Raw genomic sequence first — 19,717 nt, forward strand, 5'->3', positions numbered from 1 at the left:
GGGGCGTTTTCTCAGCGGGTGACAGATGATTGGTCGACTATTTCCTGGATTCGTGCGGAACGTGATCAAAGCGTTGTGTTTGCTGTACCAAAGATGGTGGACTTAGCAACAAGATACAATAGCCACTGGATTGTCTGCCCGCGCGAACAACAACATGAAGAGGAAAGATTTTTGTTTCATTGGTAACACATTGTATTCACATTGGTTCACACTGTATTCTGGATAGCACTCCTTATCCCGATTTTGGTCAAATTGAGAATAATGTAGCTTCACACTATCCCAAATAGTAAACCCTTAAAATGACATATGCATGAATAAACGTCCTGCAAAAGAGAGATACAGTACGTATATATTGTACGTATATTCAGCATAGCCAACAGGCTTATTGGTAGCACATTAATATTTCACTGCACAGGCCTAATACGTTTACATGCAACTGAAGATATTTGGCTATCGTCAAAGTAGTCATTTGTTCAAGCCACTTGTTCATTGTAATATTGCTGGCACATTGTTTCTATTCACCTTAGCACTCTGCCAAGAGAGACTGAGACTACACCATACAACTGGAAATTAATACAGCCCTCAGAAGAGGTTTCAATAATTAAAACTCCTCAGTGCTGGTAGGATGGACCTAATCTCTCCAAAATTCAGGACATAAGTAGGCTACAAGTCAGCCCAGGACCACGGGAGAAACTAAATTGAATGAGAAGAGCTAAATAAGTCTGGTGCACGTACCTTTGCCTTCAGCTTACAAAGTTTAATGTTTAATGCAAGAATGGCGATTTCAATTATCGAGGGACAAGTAGAAAAAAACGAACTAAAACAATATGTCGCTTTAGATGTTGCATGCAGTATTTGAGAAATAATAAAACGCATATTCATGTAATTGAGAGATGAAAGAGTTTGTGCGTTTGCTTAAAATAGTCGCTCAGATTGCACTTCTAGTTCGAAAGTGTTCTAGATAGTGTTAAGATTTTTCTTTTTTATACGTATCTGGACAAAATAGACTGAGTGTAGTCCTGTTTTTATACAGTCTATGGTGTAGTCCGTACGAATGAACTGCCCAGTGGTGTAGTCTTTTCCTAACATAACACACGGTACCCGAGCTCACCTTCCAATACACTAGATGGCAGTAATGCGCGTATGTCATGCGGATTCCATGAAAGTAATACGTCGAAGAATAGGAAAACAGCAACACGAGCACTAGAGTTGGCGGGAGTTTAAGTGAATTTGGGGCGAAATCTGTCTTGCGTACGGAATTAAACTGAGGTAATGTACCTTTCCTGATTTTAGATTTTTATTTTTTATGAATACAGAAGCAAGCCTACTTTAGCACATCCATGTAATCTGTCATATTTTTGCAAGCGATTCGATTGTTTTCACGATTATGGATTATTATGGCAGCATTCATAGTTTATGACTTTGTTAGTTAGCTAGGCAGTATTCATTTAGCTGGCTCTTAGATTTTTCTCGTCAGTGTCCCGCCAGCTTTAGTTGGCCAGTTAGCTATTTTATTCTATTGTATTTGAGTTGAAACAACATTTTTAAGTCATAAGTTACCGTTTCATACGGAATCAGAATTGGCAAGCTAGCTTGGATCAAGCGGATGCCACCTAAAAATTGTTGTCTAACCAGCGTTTGATCATGGCTCTGTTAACTGTAGGTATACAGTTATCTGCATATCTGCGCTCCGGGTACGGGGTACCTATCGGTTTTTATTGCACGTTTGCTAAACGGTTGTACGTTGCTAAGTTGAGTGGATATGCGCAGTCAGTTGTCAGTGTAACAGTGTTGACATTTCGCGGTGATAGAGGGCCATTCCCTGTCTTCGACAGCTGTTGTTCAACTGTTCATAGAATAAAATAAAACTTCTCCAAATGTGTCTTAACTAGCTAAATAATGTGCCCTGAGAACGTATGCAAAGATAAACATGTGAGAGAGATAGCGGATGGCTTGCTACGCTTCAATTTTTGAAATTCAGCTAGGTATTCCAGTACTGGGGATAATCATCATGTATCTGGCTTTGCAAATATGTACTGTTGTGTCCGTTGAATTATTAATGAAGGTGGTTAAAGTCATAAATTGATTTGCAGTGGATTGTTACTGAAGCTATTTGTAAAAGAGGCATGGATGTGAAAAGAAGGAATGGCCAAAAAATCGGAGGAGCTTCTCAGCCGAAGCGAAGCAAAATGGGTGGGGACTGGGACGACAGCCCCTCAATCTTCGAGGAGGAGCTAGCCATGCTGGATGAAGCAGAAATAGAAGCGGAGTCAAGAGAAGGACAGGCTGGTCATGATGTCATACCAGATGGTAAGTTTGTGAATTTTGGGTTTGTTACTTGCAGCCTGTGTATCTATTGTCTATAGTCACCCGTCGCAGAAAGTGCACAATTTGTAGCACACTGTGGAGCAAATGTGAAGCATGTTAAGAAAAGCATTGAATATTTGTCTATATCTACTTCTTACCTTTTTTTTGTAAGGTGACCTCTTCTCTGCTGATCTGAACCCACGATGGTGTCGCCCCCTTGCACCTCCTCTGAACGTCCAAACGGACCGCCTCACATTCCAACAGATGGAGCTGGACTACTATTTAGGTAAGAACCCATTTGCCTGAAAAACTGTTGTTTTTTTATACTTAGCCTACTCCATGCAGCTCACCGCTTCTTTTGCATGCACAACCTCCCTCCCCTGTTTCACTCACAGCCTGTGTTTATCTCGCAGGGTCTGCAGTGGCTGGCATGCCTGGTCAGAGTCAGGGCAGCGTCCCCGTCATCCGTATGTTTGGAGTGACAGATGGTGGTCACTCTGTGTGCTGTCACGTTCATGGCTTTGCGCCGTACTTCTACACACCTGCTCCCACTGGTGAGTGCGTCTTCCCCCTTCCCCATACTCCGTTTCATGTAAATGTTTGTAAGGACTTGGTTACACTCCATTACTTAATACGCTGTGTCGTGGCCTACAATGATGCTTGCATTCACTGCTTTTAGTGTGTGAAGACACCATGCCCAGACAGGTGAGTGAATTACTTTGAGCAGTGACTGCCTTGTTAATATTGTTTATACTCACTTGCAGCACGTTTTCAGTTTTTAGTACGCAGCTGCATATTAAATTTAGGAGGGTCCTGATTGCAGTGTGCAGGTGGACTTCCATATCAGCGGATCACCAGCAGCCTCCATTTAATAAATTAATTTGCACTCATGTATTATCATTCCTTTTTTTTTCACACCAACATTACAGGTTTCACCAGCTCTCACCTGAGTGACTTCCAGAGGGAGCTGAACTCTGCTGTATTGAAGGATATGCGTTCCAACAAGGAGAACCTGTCTGTAACTGTGCTTGCTGTCGACATCACCCGTAAAGAGAGTGAGTAAGAGCCTGGACTTTACTCTGTTGCTTGTGTCCCTACTCTGACACAGCTATGCGTCGTAATCTGGAGGGCGTAGGCATCCCTTAATTTGCGTGTAATCGCCCCATCAGGACCTGTCCTTCCTGTCTTATACTGACCTCTCTGTGTTTCAGGCATGTACGGCTACCATGGAAATCGTCCCCTGGACTTCCTTCGCATCACTATGGCAACACCCAGACTTATTGCCCCAGCCAAGAGGCTGTTGGAGCAGGGATTCAAGTTTGGCCCCTTTCCCACACAGAGCTATGCGTCCTTTGAGGCCAACATAGACTTTGAGATTAGGTGCATTTGATCTACAGCTCTATGTAATGTGCTTTGCATTATTGACTGTACCTTGCTGCGCACTTCAGTCAACGTGTGAATGGATGGATGGGTACTCTGTCTTCATGGAACAGAGTTGAATATCCAAAACTTAATTTCTCCTGTTGGCAATCCATAGTAGAGTATGGTCAAGTTTCTGAAGATTACATTTCCTCATTCTTTAACAGATTCATGGTAGACAGTGATGTGGTGGGCTGCTGCTGGATTGAACTGCCTGCTGGGAAATACAGAGTGAGGGAAGACAAGACTACCGGGGAGGTTGACTCCCGCCACCCCAGCAAGGTACTTACTGATGGAGTTTGTGCTGGTGTGGGGAAAGAGGGCCCCAGCGATACGGGGTGTGACCAAGGATGCACTGTAAAGAGTGTTTTTCCCTCCCTCTCCAGGTGTCTCTGTGTCAGTACGAGGTGGATGTGGGATGGACAGACCTGGTCAGCCACCCAGCCGAAGGAGAGTGGCAGAGGATTGCTCCGCTCAGGGTGTTGAGCTTTGACATTGAGTGCGCCGGGAGAAAAGGTGAGAGTGTGTTAAATGATATCGACAGTAGTGCCTCAAAAGCCAGCCAATATTACACTTGCATTAAATATTTACTAAACTGGCTAACTCGCCAGCTTTAAATGTGAGCTTTTGAACTAGTTAGCTGGGCACTTACAATTAGCTGCCGTACCTTGCTAACAATAGCAAGACGATTTGCAGAATGAGTGAGTGCAGCATCCATCTCCTTGTTTGTGGATTAATGAGGTAACATTATAACATTAACATGGTGGCAGAAATTTGGTAGCATAAGTTTTGCCTATTTATTGGATATGTGGCAAGTTGGGTAGCTTGACAGATATTCTGTAATAAGTTATGAGAACTAGCTAATTCTCCTACTTGCAGGTATAAAACACAGAATTCTGTGTTAATGCGATCTCTGAACTGTATGTGGTGTGTCTTCCCTCAGTGTGTGTGTGTGTGTGTGTGTGTGTGTGTGTATGTATATGCCAGAGCCTTCAAAATGGCCTGTCCCCCTCTTGTAGGCGTGTTCCCGGAAGCGGACGTGGACCCTGTGATCCAGATCGCCTCGATGGTGCAGCGCCAAGGGGAGAAGGAGCCTTTCATCCGAACCGTCTTCACCCTGCAGTCGTGCGCCAGCATTGTGGGCTCACAGCTTCTATGCTTCTCCCAGGAGAGACAGCTGCTGCAGGTACTAGGGTTCGGTCCCGAGACCCCGTAACACCACGGCACCGGCGCCCATACAACCGGTACCTACCGGACCGGACCGAATCGCCGAGCAGATTTCGGTGCCTTGTTTCTGTGCCACTTCAGAATACAGTGGCTGAGCTCCTGATGTAAATGTGCAGTTTTCCACCACCCGCCGGTGCTCAGCAGCAGAACCGTCGCTCATCCATGCCCTCAACGCACACCTTCGCTACCTAATGTTGCACTCGCTTAGTCAGCGACAGCAGGTACCGTTAGCAAGCTAGCTAATGTTCAGCTTGCTCAGAATGCCGAAAGCAAAACGGTCTAATTATAGTATTTTGTTTTTATTTGCTTGTATATTGTAAACATCTAACAGTTACTATATTGTTCATTTTCTTGGCCTTTGCAATAAAAAGGTGTTCTTTAAAGTTAGCTATTTATTTTAAAGAAGGTTCAGGCACCCTTTATGCACCGGTATCGTTTTGGTTCCGGTACTGGAAAAAAATCTAAAGAATACCCATCCACAGCAGGTACAGGGAAAAGCAAGAGATGGGTACAGATGGAGAGTGGGGATGGGTACAGAGAAGGGTTGAGGAGAGAGGTGAAGGCAAGTGAAATGGTGTATTTACAAGAAACAGTGAAGAATGAGAGAACTGTCAGGATGCTGTCAGTTAGTTTGGATTGGACTACTTTGGCATTCTAAATGTCCTGAAATGTTTTACATCAGGGCTCCTTTACCTGGAGATCTACCGTTCTGTAGGATTTCTCTCCAACCCTAGCAAAGCACACCTCATTCAGCAGCTAGAGATCTTACTGAGCTGCTAATTAGTAGAATCAGGTGTGCCAAATTAGGGTTGAAATGAAAACTTACAGGATGGTAGGTCTCCAGGAACAGAATTGGGTAGCCCTGCTCTAGTGTAAGCAGTCCCGAATGTTAACAGTTGACATCTTCCTGTTTTGTCAGAAATGGGCTGAGTTTGTTAGGACTGTAGACCCCGATATCATCACTGGCTACAACATCCAGAATTTTGACCTTCCTTATCTACTGAACAGGGCAGCTGCACTAAAGGTAGGTGGCCATGTTGGACGTAGTCCTCACTGCTCTGTAAGCGATGCTGTCATGATTGTGTCACTGTTCTGCACTGTTGGACCTCACATTCTGCCCCTCCAGGTGCATTTGTTCCCCTACCTGGGCCGAGTGCGGGGCATTAAGTCAGTGATCCGGGATTCCAGCTTCCAGAGCAAGCAGATGGGTAGGAGGGAGAACAAGGCGGTCAACATGGAGGGCAGGGTTCAGTTCGACCTCCTACAGGTAGGTGCCCTCTCCACGTCCTCTGCATGTACTGCATCGCTCACCGTACTCATAGATGGCCCGGTGAATGGGACGAGCTCGACCAGATGACGCAAGTGCCAGTTAAATGTCGTGATTGCAGCCTCTGGTCATTCGATCGATCAGTCAAGCAGTCGCTCTTTATCCTCGCCCGACGAGCAGTTATGTGGCAGCCATGCTAAAACCGACACAAACCGAGTACACCGGATGCAACAACGGAAGGAATAACATGAATGGTCTTAGTTATAGACAGACATTTATGCTGCCAGAATGACCTGCTGGATAATGTAACCACATCCAAATGGCGCCGTCGTACGCAGGCGCCCAAAGATTTCTCAGCTGTCCCGGTCCTCCTCTCCGTCAGGTGCTGCTGCGGGACTACAAGCTGCGCTCATACACTCTGAACGCCGTGAGCTTCCACTTCCTGCAGGAGCAGAAGGAGGACGTGCAGCACTCCATCATCACTGACCTGCAGGTGACCTCTCGCTCACCCCCGCTCGCTTTAATGCGACGTGACTTCTTGGCGGGAAACGGGGTGAATATTACCTAAGCAGGGGCGGCACGGTGGTGCAGCGAGTAGCGCTGTCACGTCACAGGAAGAAGGTCCTGGGTTCTCTCTGTGTGAAGTTTGCATGTTCTCCCCGTGTCCGCATGGGTTTCCTCTGGGTACTCCGGTTTCCTCCCACAGTCCAAAGACATGCAGGTAGGCTAATTGGAGACTCTAAATTGCCCGTAGGTAATTGAGTGTGTGAGTGAATGGTGTGTGTGCCCTGCGATAGATTGGCGGCCTGTCCAGGGTGTAATCCTGCTTCTCGCCCAGTGCACGCTGGGATAGGCTCCAGCACCCCCCGCGACCCTGCCCAGGATAAGCGGGTATCGATAATGGACGGATGGATGGATCACCCAAGCACAATAAACGCGTAGCGTAGGCGAACGCATGTACGTTTTGCTCTGCGGACTGAGGCGAACGCTTTGTTCTCTGCGCGAACCTCCCCTCAGAACGGCAACGAGCAGACGCGGCGGCGCCTGGCGGTGTACTGCCTGAAGGACGCCTACCTGCCCCTGCGGCTCCTGCAGAAGCTCATGTGCGTCATCAACTACATGGAGATGGCCCGCGTCACGGGCGTGCCCCTCTCCTACCTGCTGTCCCGCGGCCAGCAGATCAAGGTGGTCTCCCAGCTGCTCCGACAGGTGAGGCGGCGAAGCCAGGTGCGGTCGGGTCTGAGGGCCCGCCCGCGCCACCCTGTTCACAGGGTTCTGTTCCAATCAGCAGGCGGGGGTTTTTTGTTTGTTTTTTATTATTATTTTGCCTTCAGAAACCAACCAAACCGAGATCTGTAAATGTTTTGCTGTTTTGCTGTGTTAAAGCTACTCATTACTCGTTCAACAGCGGGAGGGACTAATGTCGTGCCTTGAATGGTTGGTTTCTTTCAGTTGGACTGGCCAGAGGAGTAATTTAGGTGATTTAAGGCATGTTTTCAGTAACACATGTATGATGACGTGATTTAAATCTGCCTGTTTTGGGATGTGAGTGTCTGCGTTTTACTTACTTTTTCATATTTAGTTGCACGTTGTCTGAAACCCTTTTAGCCACACCTCGTATAAGCTTGGGGTCTATGAGAGAAGCCGGCTAGCAAGTGTCATCGAGGTGGACAGTGTAACCAATGAGTCTCATGTGATGACTTGTATTGTGCCTGCAGGCAATGAAGCAGGATCTTGTAATGCCTGTGGTGAAGACAGAGGGAGGGGAAGACTACACTGGAGCCACAGTGATCGAGCCAGAGAAGGGGTCAGTTCTACTGCCTTTTTGGTGCTGCATATCTGAAAAAATATGACCTTCACTCTGTCAGCAATGGTTATACTTGGCATATGTGTGCACAGGTACTACAGCATACCCATTGCCACATTGGACTTCTCCTCGCTGTACCCCTCCATCATGATGGCCCACAATCTCTGCTATACCACTCTACTCCAGAAGGGGGCAGCAGAGAGACTGGGGTGAGACATGCTTGCACCGAGGATCCCTTCCATTTTGTTCAGTGTTGTAATTTCCTCCAGTCAGAATACTTCATGCCGTGTAACATGCACGCTACGTGTGAATGCTTACAGAAGAAAGTTCAGTGAGTGAGGGAGTGGTGCAGCTGGAAATGGAATACACTTGTTGTCATCTGTACTCAGATATTGGTCAGAGGGAGGAAGATGATTATTTTGTGTATAATTGCCCTTGAGATTGTATTTACATGTCGCAATAAGATGGCTGTCAGCCCAGCCTTTGCAGACATGCTGAACACACAAAATGGTCTCCATTGACTGTAGAAAGTAATATTTGAGTCCAGTGCCTCTATAATATAATATATTAAAAGTATGCAATGCACTGATAGTTTGTCATGTAGGTGTGCGTAGATTTTGTTTATCTGCTTCTGGAAATAAAATAAATATTCCAATTTGGTGAACTGGCTTTCAGATTCTCAGGCAAGGTAGATGGCTAAGTTACATATTTTCTGAAACAAAGATGCAATATAAATATGCTGTGATTATAGAGGTGGCATAATTGTCGGCACTGATTACCTCCACCTGACAGTTGTGATGAAGGATCCGAGAGCCGCTCCTCTCACTCTCTCTGCAGCCGACGCCCACCCCACCACACATGCTTTTCAGCAACGGCAGTAACGGAAGACATGACCACAGCAATTCAGAAGAGGAAATAGATTTGTTGACTTTCCAAAAGTAAAATTAGAGCAAGGAAATTGCTACTGTGAGAACTGCAGATCTAATAGCCACAAGGTCTAATGTTAAATGGGTTAAACAATGTTCCTGTGCAGGTAAAGCATTGAAAAATAACAGAAATAGCTGGGCAGTTTGAGAACACCTCCCCATTGACTTATTAGTCCAACTGAAATAGAACTCATTCTCAGAGTCATTTTCTATTACACTCCTTTATTTTCAGAATACAACTTACCAATTGTTAACTTGGTCATTCCCTCAGGAAAGTTGCCTTCAGCTGCCATCACAGACACATCAATTACTATATAGTGGCAAACAGAAAAAACCCATCCACACATACATAGGACCTGAAGTGTATGAGACTTGTGCATTGAGGGCCAATGCCACACACTTCAGCGAGATTGAAAAGCTTAGATGATGAAATTGATACTTTTTGAAGTGGGAAGCTGGTGAAATATATTTATTTTTTATTTTAATTTAAAACTTGTCATGCACAAGAAAGTTGCGCACTTGAGTGCTACAGGCCCTGCGATGATGAGAGGGAAAGGAGATGTTGGGTCATGGGTTCACGCTGGGGAGGGGGGTTGTTGGACATGTGCACACCTTTGATCTTTCCCTGCGGGCTGTCTCCCTCAGCCTCTCTGCAGAGGACTTCATCAAGACGCCCACTGGGGACCATTTTGTGAAGAGCTCGGTGAGGAAGGGGCTGCTGCCAGAGATCCTGGAGAACCTGCTGTCTGCGAGGAAGAGGTGAGCAGAAGCATTAAACTTTACGGTGCATCACACGTCCCTAACCGCAACGATGCGAGCTGGTGCTGTTAGGAGTTGAGAAAAATGTACAGCTGCATATCTCGGAAGGAAAATCTCTGAATAGTGCTCGTTGGAAGGGAAGTGGTACAAAGCATTAGGGGAAAAATGGTTTTAGTAAAAAACTACGAAGTGGCAAGCCCATACGTTGAGTCACAAATGACCTCAGAAAAGGGGTGATGGGAAGTATTGTTTGGACTATGATGACTGAGGCCATGTGGGAGTTAAACAAGCAAGCACCCATGAAGCATCATGTAGACTTCAGACTGAATTCTTTTTTGCTTTACAAGTGTTAGGTTTTATACTGATGTTCCCTGTATGAATCTACAATTTTTGCTTTGTGGTTCTGGGTTGGCATAGTTTAACTTAGTGTTTAGTGCTTTAATACAGTCCTACCAAAAGTATGGTAACAGAGTGAAATATGTTGTTTTTGCTATATAATTAAGGCATTTGGATTTGAGTCCAAAAGATGAATATGAGACAGAAGCACAGGAAAATCTGCTTTTATATCATGGTATACCTGTTCTATACCTATTGTATATGTATATTCATTTTTCCTTTTCTCAGAAATGGCTGTTTTTGTGTTCTCACCCCATTCTCATATACACTCAGCGGCCACTTTATTAGGTACACCTTGCTAGTACCGGGTTGGACCCCCTTTTGCCTTCAGAACTGCCTTAATTCTTCGTGGCATAGATTCAACAAGGTGCTGGAAACATTCCTCAGGGATTTTGGTCCATATTGACATGATAGCATCACGCAGTTGCTGCAGATTTGTCGGCTGCACATCCATGATGCGAATCTCCCGTTCCACCACATCCCAAAGGTGCTCTATTGGATTGAGATCTGGTGACTGTGGAGGCCATTTGAGTACAGTGAACTCATTGTCATGTTCAAGAAACCAGTTTGAGATGATTTGAGCTTTGTGACATGGTGCGTTATACTGCTGGAAGTAGCCATTAGAAGATGGGTACACTGTGGTCATAAAGGGATGGACATGGTCAGCAACAATACTCAGGTAGGCTGTGGCGTTTAAACGATGCTCAGTTGGTACTAAGAGGCCCAAAGTGTGCCAAGAAAATATCCCCCACACCATTACACCACCACCACCGGCCTGAACCATTGATACAAAGCAGGATGGATCCATGCTTTCATGTTGTTTACGCCTAATTCTGACCCTACCATCTGCATGTCGCAGCAGAAATCAAGACTCATCAGAACAGGCAATGTTTTTCCAATCTTCTATTGTCCAATTTTGTTCAGCCCGTGCAAGTTGTAGCCTCAGTTTCCTGTTCTTAGCTGGCAGGAGTGGCTCCCGGTGTGGTCTTCTGCTGCAGTAACGCCCATCTGCTTCAAGGTTCTTCGTAGTTGTGCATTCAGAGATGCTCTTCTGCATACCTCAGTTGTAACGAGTGGTTATTTGAGTTACTGTTGCCTTTCTATCTGCTCGAACCAGTATGGCCATTCTCCTCTGACCTCTGCCATCAACAAGGCATTTTCGCCCAGAGAACTGCCGCTCACTGGATATTTTCTCTTTCTCAGACCATTCTCTGTAAACCTTAGAGATGGTTGTGCGTGAAAATACGAGTAGATCAGCAGTTTCTGAAATACTCAAACCAGCCTGCCTGGCACCAATAACCATGCCACATTCAAAGTCACTTAAATCCCCTTTATTCCCCATTCTTATGCTTGGTTTGAACTTCAGCAGATCGTCTTGACCATGTCTACATGCCTAAATGCATTGAGTTGCTGCCACGTGATTGGCTGATTACATATTTGCGTTAACAAGCAGTTGAACAGGTGTACCTAAAGTGGCCGTTGAGTGTAGATTGTCTGTACTTTTGGAGGACACTGTAGCTAATAGGTTGTATTTCAGGATGATTTTTGCAGAATATTTGTGGGGCCTTGTCATGTCTTGAGCATTGTCACATGTTTTCTCTTAATTAATGCCTTTATATGAAAACGGGAATAGAGGAAGTCTTTGTGGTGAGGCTAAGTCACACTTCTCGTTAAAAGAGAAGTATGTTGCATGAAATTTGTTGCTTATACTTCTGTGTATTCTTCTTCAGGGCAAAAGCAGAATTAAAAAGAGAAAATGACCCGTTTAAGAAACAGGTTTTGGATGGGAGACAGCTGGCCCTGAAGATTAGCGCTAACTCTGTGTATGGCTTTACTGGGGCCCAGGTTGGTAAGCTGCCCTGCCTGGAGATCTCACAGGTAAACTTCAGAGCACCCCTCCCTCAGTTTCTGCAAGCATAAAGATTGTCTGTGTAATTGTGTGTTGGACCCCGGAACTACAAGCCAAAGATTGCTTGCAGAGTGCTTCCTGTGTCTAATTCGTAATGTTCTGTTTCTTTCTGTCTCCCAAGAGCGTGACAGGTTTTGGTAGACAGATGATTGAACAAACCAAAAACCTTGTGGAATCCCAGTATACCATTAGCAACGGATACCAAGCCAACTCCAAGGCAAGATACAGTTGTTATGGTCCTCTGAATGTCTGTGTTCCTGTCCTCGTTGTCCCAGTAATGGTCGCCTTTTTGTGCTGTCTGGTCTAAGGGGCCTCTGGCACGATGCACAGTCTCTTGAGCATCTCCTCTCTCTGTCAGGTGATCTATGGGGACACGGACTCTGTGATGGTGAAGCTTGGCGTCTCCACAGTAAAGGAGGCGATGGAGCTGGGGAGGGAAGCAGCCGAATGGGTCTCCAGTCACTTTATCCCACCCATCAAACTGGAGTTTGAGAAGGTGTGTGTGTCATATAATACGTGATTTAGCTGGATAATTTAATTTGGTGTTTCTCATTTTGTGGTAGGAAGCAGTTAGGCTTCTTTATTGCATATATGGACAGTATTTGTACAGTACGTCTGTGATTCCTTGATCCCTTCAGGAGTTTTTTTTATTTATTGATTTTTTGCTGTTTTTTTTTTTGTTTTTCTCCCCATCTTTCAGGTTTATTACCCTTATCTACTGATCAACAAGAAGCGATATGCTGGCTTGTATTTCTCCTCCAGTGCTGACACCCATGACAAGATGGACTGCAAAGGCATTGAGACTGTGCGCAGAGACAACAGCCCCCTAGTAGCCAATCTCATCAACACTTGTCTTCAGAAAATTTTGATTGACAGGTATACCACTGAAAAAGAGTGGGGCACTCCTGCCGCACCTCTGGTTTTACTTATACCTTCAACTATATTATTACATTACAAAAAATGAAGACACACAAGTCTCTGTCTGCTTCTTGACCTTATTCTTACCTGAAATTCAAACTGGAAAGAGGGGGAAAAAAAACGTTTAAGAAGTATAAGAAGTGCAGAATATGCCTGAAGTCCTACATCAGTAATACTGGCATCATTATAAAAGCATACTGCTGCCCCCAGCCCAGACAAACTGGGGCCAACTGGGTTTTGCGCATTCAGTCATGCTGGAAAGTCTGCATTAAATCTCTACACTGCTCACCGTAGTACGACTTGGATTCGTCTGCAGTATTTGATGAAAAATATGTTTTCAATATACAAAAATGCGAAGTTACTCACGCATACAAAGCACTGTCTATTAGTCGTTCATTCAAACTGGAAAAATCTAGGCCTGCCATTAAAAGTATTGATATCACAATTATGCCAGGTTACAAGAAACATTATTGGCTGTCTTACCTCACACAAATTAAACAAGTTGTATTTCAATGCACTGCTTCTCAATGTTTCTTAAATCTTAAACTTGGCCTTATGTTTTTTAATCTTACCTTCTGACAATGTGGTCATTCTACCTTTGTGTTGCATCAAAGTGTGAAATAACAAAAACTGCTCATGCAAGACATTTAAAATGAATGTGATGGGATAACAATGCCCTTCCCTCACCCTCTGTCAGGGACCCACAGGGAGCGGTGGAGCATGCCAAGGAGGTGATCTCAGACCTGTTGTGTAACCGAATCGACATCTCCCAGCTGGTCATCACCAAGGAGCTGACGAGATCTGCCCAGGAGTATGCTGGGAAGCAGGCCCACGTGGAGCTGGCTGAGAGGTGAGCAGGAAACAGGATGGAGGCATGAGAGACACCCCCTGTCTAAGCTCAATGCTGGGGGCTTTAAAGTGTGCAGAAGCTAAGCGCCTTCTCTTATTTTCTTCCTCTGCAGAATGAGGAAGAGAGATGCAGGAAGTGCCCCCAATTTGGGAGACCGAGTGCCTTATGTAATCATCAAAGCAGCCAAGGGTGTGGCAGCTTATATGAAATCCGAGGTTTGTATTGAATTGTGCTTACTTTGTTTTGCTGAACACTCATCTGCATTGGTAATATGTTTACAGGACATGTATAAAATATTAAATTGCTGTTCATTTATTGTGAAAAGCAAACTGGCCATAAATTCTTGACGAAGTAAAATAGGCACATAACACTAAGTTATCGTTTTGAAGTTCCACACAAAAAAAGTTCCACATCAGTGCATCAGTGCAAGACTAATTGTCCTTTTAGACAAGCAGGTTGTGGTTGCCGTTTCACTGCAGTCAGGTGAACTGGTTTCTCTAGTTGCATTGCTAGACCACAACATATTTGCTTCTGCCTCTGATGTTATCCTTCTTCTTCCCGGTCTTCTGTTAACATGTTAACATGTTAACCTTGCCACAAGGTGTTTACTTGGCTCCACACATCTAAGCCTAACTCCTTCTTTGCCATATTTCTTTAAACTTGCCTGTTTTTACTTGCACTACAGGCCAAAGGTGTGAGGCTACCTGTGGTTTTAAAAAAGATAAGGTCGATAAGATTTCAGTAAATTTAACTTTCCCTCCATGTCCTGCTTTGCAAAATGATTGGGCAGACTTCTACTAATTTGTTTAATTGTAATTAAAGCCAATGGAGGCTATTTTGAGGAAGGTTGTGTCTGGGATGGTTTTTTTTTTGTTTTCGTTTTAAAGTAAAACCTTTTGTGTTGTTTTTTTGTTTTTTTTAACCATAGGTGGCCTTGTATTTAACCGTTTTCTATTTTGTGTTCTTATGTGTGTTTTAGGACCCAATCTATGTGCTGGAGAACAACATCCCCATAGACACACAGTACTACCTGGAGCAGCAGCTCTCCAAGCCGCTGCTGAGAATCTTTGAGCCCATCCTGGGGGAGAGCAAGGCTGAGAGTGTGCTGCTGAGTGAGTATCCATGGCTGCTAACCCTAGTTCCTGCATGCGCAGCGCGTCTCCCTGCTTACCCACAACTGGGTTTAGTGCAGACAAGATGTGGGGTCAAAGCCCCTCGTTACACGGTGCATTCTGTATTCGGCGTGTACGATTTTTTACCTGATCTGTGAATCGGGGAAAGAGGTTGTTTCCAGCGCACACCCCAGGAGCCTGACTCCTTGCCTCCTGTTTTTCAGAGGGAGACCACACTCGCTGTAAGACCGTGCTGACCTCCAGGGTGGGCGGCCTCATGGCCTTCGCCCAAAAGAGAAGCACCTGTATTGGCTGCAAGGCGGTGCTCAAAACGGATGGTGAGCAGAGCTACGTGCAAATGTATTCCACTTGTGGTTTGTTTTCTTCGATCAGTGGTTGAGTTCAAAATATCTGCATGTTCTCGTCCGCGAAGATGAGCACTGACCAATGATCAGTCCTGAGCTACTGAGTACCAAGGTTATTATTGTTAGCTGAAACTAAAAGAAAACGAGGTATTTCAATTTCAGAAGTATTCATTTTTGTTTGTTTCAGTTTATGAAAATGTTTTATGTGGGGAAAAAACTGCAACTACGGTTTAGATTTTTAAAAATCATAAACATGATCATTAATTATTTTTAATTTTATGTTCCTGTCACAAGTGTGTACGAGAGGTATATTTTTACATGAATCATATCCTTTTCCTGATGATTGTGATTGTTGAGAGTTGCCGGTCTCACTGCTACTCCTGTTGTTTGCTCACTAGCATGTAAGTTAACCGCCACCATTGTGGCTGGTGTTAAATTGCAAACTGGGAGGAAGTCCGCTGTGGGAGTACTTTGAGTATAATGCTTTGGTTGGCAAATCCAGCTGCGTAGTTGTTGAAGGCAGTGCAGTGCATAGCATGCAAATCAAAAGGAAAATAATAAAATGACTAAAACTAAAATCAGATATGTTGAGAAACTAAATATAAAATAAAACAGAAACTTAAGAAGCAAAAAAACTAACAAACACAACTAACAAAAACAAATTTATTTAACTAAATTTTAACACGTTATGTAAAGTGGAGTAGAAATAAAAACGAAATATAAAAAACCTAAAACTATAATGATATTGGTGAGTATATGATCTCAGTCCCAGAGGGTGTTGTGTTGAGTTGTGTTGAAATGACTGAAAATCTAACTTACAGTAGATTTTCAGGAACAGGATTAGTCAGCCCTGGTTTAGTGTCTTGAAAGGGAAGTTGCAGTTTGTGAGTTTCTCATTAAAAATAACACCCCAGTCTAGAAGTTGTTCATTCAAGAAGCACTCATTACCTGCACTGTGGAAATCTATCATGTGCCCAGAACAAGTTGCCCTAGTACCCCCAATGAAGGTAGTCCTCCAAGTTCCTCCTCTTATTTTTTCCAGTCACTTAAGTCTTGCACCAACTGCATTTTTTGCATTTCCTGTTTTAGCTGATCTCGTGTAGACAGTATAACACTAAATGTTTTTATGCCTGTGCGACAGCACAGCCGTGGCTGGAGGCATTATGTTTTCGGGTTGTCTGTCCATCCGTCCGTCCCGATTCTCGTGAACGCGATATCTCAGGAACGCCTTGACCTCTCAAAACATGTTTTTGCCTTGAGGGAATACAAAACATGTTTTTGTCTTGGGGGAATTTCTTCACATTTGGCATACACGTCCACTTTGACTCAAGGATGAACTGATTAGATTTTGGTGGTCAAAGGTCAAGGTCACTGTGACCTCACGTCCGTCCCATTCTCTCGTGAATGTGATATCTCAGGAACGCCTTGAGGGAATTTCTTCAAATTTGGCACAAATGTCGACTTGGATGAACTGATTATATTTTGATGGTCAAAGGTCAAGGTCACTATGACCACACAAAACACGTTTTTGGCCATAACTCAAGAATTCATGCGCTAATTATGAAAGTTTCACACAAATGTCTAATAAGATAAAATTATGAAGTGATGACATTTTATATCCGAACGGTCAATCTAGCCAGGAAAAGGAACCAGGGAAGGAGTGAATTATCACATGCATGAAGCCATTCCTCCTGGCTATACCCCATTGTTTAGAGAGTACTTAAGCTGTGCCCTTTCAAATGCAAGCTCTCCCCTGAGACTTAGGTGCCGAGAGCTATTGGAAAGCAACCCTGGCTGACTAGAAAATATAATATGTGAAGAATTGTTGATCTAGCCAGGAAAAGTAACCAGGGAAGGAGTGAATTACCACATGCATGAAGCCTTGATGAAGTGATGGCATTTTATATCCAAACTGGCTACTGGTTGGCGGCGGAGGCATACAACCGCGAGGCGGTATTTCTAGTTCATTTTCTACCAGTATTTGCGTCCATCCTCAAGAGAGCTAATATTGTAACATTACATTTCACTGAAACTCGAATGGATAATTGTTATTAATTCGCTGTAATTATTTGACATCGTAGCTCAATAGACTAAAGCTGGCTTTGAAACTAAATATCAGTCGTGGTGATTAAGACTGAAGTCACATGACATTGATTTACCTGCATGGGCTTACTTTTTCAGATAACAAAGGTGACACTTTAAGTCGAGGCTATATCATAACACAAAACTGAGTAGTACAGCTTGATAACCACCTTATGTTGATTATGTCAGTCTTTTTCTCTCTCTTGCTCTTACTTTCTCCTGTCTCAGTTGTAATCGTCATCACAACAAATGTTTTAATAAGTATTACTGTGGCCTTTGAAGGCAATTTTTTTTACCCCGGACCTTCTAAAAATGTGCATTTTCTTAGCAGCTATCGTAGCATTCTCTCTAATTTTACATTTTCTTCTTCTGTGTTTTCTTAGCGGCTGTCTGTGACTTCTGTAAGAAAAGAGAGTCAGAGCTGTATCAGAAAGAGGTAAGTCCATATGTTTCTTGCAGAAGACCACAAACTGACTGCCAGCCATTTTGCATGCACCGTCATGCTTAGATTTGGAACCAAACTTAAATCTATTTTGTTAGATTTGATCTCATCTGCAGACTCATTTATAAACTGAAACAACTGAATCAGACCGCAGTAAGAGCGGGTTTCTTTTAATATCTAGGGACTGTGACAAGCGACCGTTTGTGTTTGGCACAGGATATTTCTATGGTCATGGGGGTTGAACTATTTCCTGCAGTTTTTCATTTTCTGCAAAAGTAATCTTACTCATACCCACAAGATTTATAAAATGGATGTGATCAAAGTCAAGAGTTTTATGGTTGTTTAAACAATGTGTTCATAAGGGGGCTTGAGGCTTTTTGCACGTTGGAAAATATTAGCACTTATTTTACAGCAACAATTGGTATTGAGTGCAGGAAATGGCAAGATTTCTTGACAATAAGGTTGTATGATGCTGGAGTTAGAGACCATTAAATGGGTTTTAAGTGGATAGTCTATGTTAGAGTATGAACTTTTAAGCTCTCTGATTGTGAGGGCAATCTGGGGATAATGATGATCATTATGATGATGCATTGTTTTACCATCAGCTTCCACTTCATTCAAATGCTGGTGATAAGTCTTGATCCAAATGCCTAAATGGTATCTTAGATGTTGGGCAGGGTGTCTGCTTTCAAACTGCAATGACGTTGGCTTTAAAATTGTGGAAGATGTTTTGATGCAGCAAAAAAGCTGTGTGCATGCATGTATAAAGTGACTTGATCAGAGATCATCTTGAGAAAGCATGTCAGGACCATGCTCAACTAGAGATGGCTATCATGACCTGATTACATGCATGTTCAAATGATGAGGCTATGTCCTTCAGATCTCCCACATTAGTGTTCTGGAGGAGCGCTTCTCTCGACTCTGGACACAGTGTCAGCGCTGCCAGGGATCCCTGCATGAAGACGTCCTTTGTACTAGGTAAGTGTCACGGCCATTTTGTGCCAGTAGCTCCTAATACCTGCCATACTTGGTCCTCCAGTGGACTGTCACACAGTTTATCAACTTGATAACCCAGTGTTATTTTCCACTCTGCAGCCGAGACTGTCCTATCTTCTACATGAGGAAGAAAGTACAGAAAGATCTGGATGACCAAGAGAAACTTGTGTCACGATTTGGAATTTGAGCAGAAACTGAACTGACATAAGAATATAAGAATGTAAAAACGCAGACAAGTCCATTCTCCCACCTCCAACTTTGTAGATAATGTCTTCCCCCTCTTTGGAGATGCAGGGGGTCAAAGGATTGTCAACTGCTGTGGATCAGCACTTCAAATTGCTAATGCCACAAGTATTTACTTAATTCCCTTATGTTTGATATAAATAAACTGCATCCTTTTGTTAAAAAAAGCGGTATACTTGCATTTACTTCACATCATACTCCCTCGCTGAAAATCTGTCTCACTTGGTGTTACATGTACTTGGTTTTTCATCGTCTCTTTCACTGTATTTTATTTGATCCTATTTTGTCATGCTTTTTTTCTGTATTATTCTTCCAAATATTTCTTCACCATCTCATGTCCCCATGCAGTTAGCCGGAAGTGGAAAATATCCCACAGGAACCAAGAGCTCACTTTGTTGACTGTGGGGTATTTCCCTGATCAGGAATGGCGCAAGTTAAATGATTGACAATAGTTTAGGACATTCATTCCGGCTTTGCAGACATCGTATTTTAACCTAATTCAGTGAATTTATTTGGGTGGGTTTTTGAAGAAACAACGAATGAGTGTACCATGTAAAGGACCATGCACAATATAGTAACATTGCTTGCTGCTGGGTTGAATAACACTTGTGAATTTGCAGCTTTGTAGAAGTATTCTGTGATCAGAGAAAGAACGGCTTGGTAGTGCTGATAAGATATGGCGTCTTTCAGCG

General features: G+C 43.7%; 1 protein-coding gene across 2 annotated transcripts; it reads left to right on the forward strand.

Moving 5' to 3' along the window:
* The first annotated feature begins 43 nt into the window (after window positions 1–43).
* Window positions 44–19,013, forward strand: LOC118221058 (DNA polymerase delta catalytic subunit-like). 2 transcript variants are annotated; one of them, XM_035405693.1, is made up of 27 exons: window positions 44–182; window positions 2,094–2,310; window positions 2,480–2,593; window positions 2,721–2,861; window positions 3,237–3,362; window positions 3,519–3,687; window positions 3,894–4,008; window positions 4,113–4,242; window positions 4,746–4,912; window positions 5,873–5,977; window positions 6,080–6,220; window positions 6,603–6,713; window positions 7,238–7,429; window positions 7,939–8,027; window positions 8,120–8,236; window positions 9,599–9,712; window positions 11,839–11,986; window positions 12,139–12,234; window positions 12,376–12,513; window positions 12,718–12,893; window positions 13,633–13,785; window positions 13,898–14,000; window positions 14,765–14,897; window positions 15,122–15,235; window positions 17,728–17,780; window positions 18,667–18,764; window positions 18,882–19,013. In XM_035405693.1, exons 2-27 carry the CDS (start codon window positions 2,127–2,129, stop codon window positions 18,967–18,969), a joined length of 3,315 nt encoding a protein of 1,104 aa, XP_035261584.1. In that variant the 5' UTR covers window positions 44–182; window positions 2,094–2,126; the 3' UTR covers window positions 18,970–19,013. The 2 variants fall into 2 exon arrangements, with proteins under 2 accessions (XP_035261584.1, XP_035261583.1); XM_035405692.1 differs by lacking the exon at window positions 44–182 and adding an exon at window positions 1,016–1,269.
* The last annotated feature ends 704 nt before the right edge of the window (window positions 19,014–19,717 follow it).

This window comes from Anguilla anguilla, chromosome 2, assembly GCF_013347855.1.
Source record: "Anguilla anguilla isolate fAngAng1 chromosome 2, fAngAng1.pri, whole genome shotgun sequence".
NCBI classification, from domain to species: Eukaryota; Metazoa; Chordata; class Actinopteri; order Anguilliformes; family Anguillidae; genus Anguilla; species Anguilla anguilla.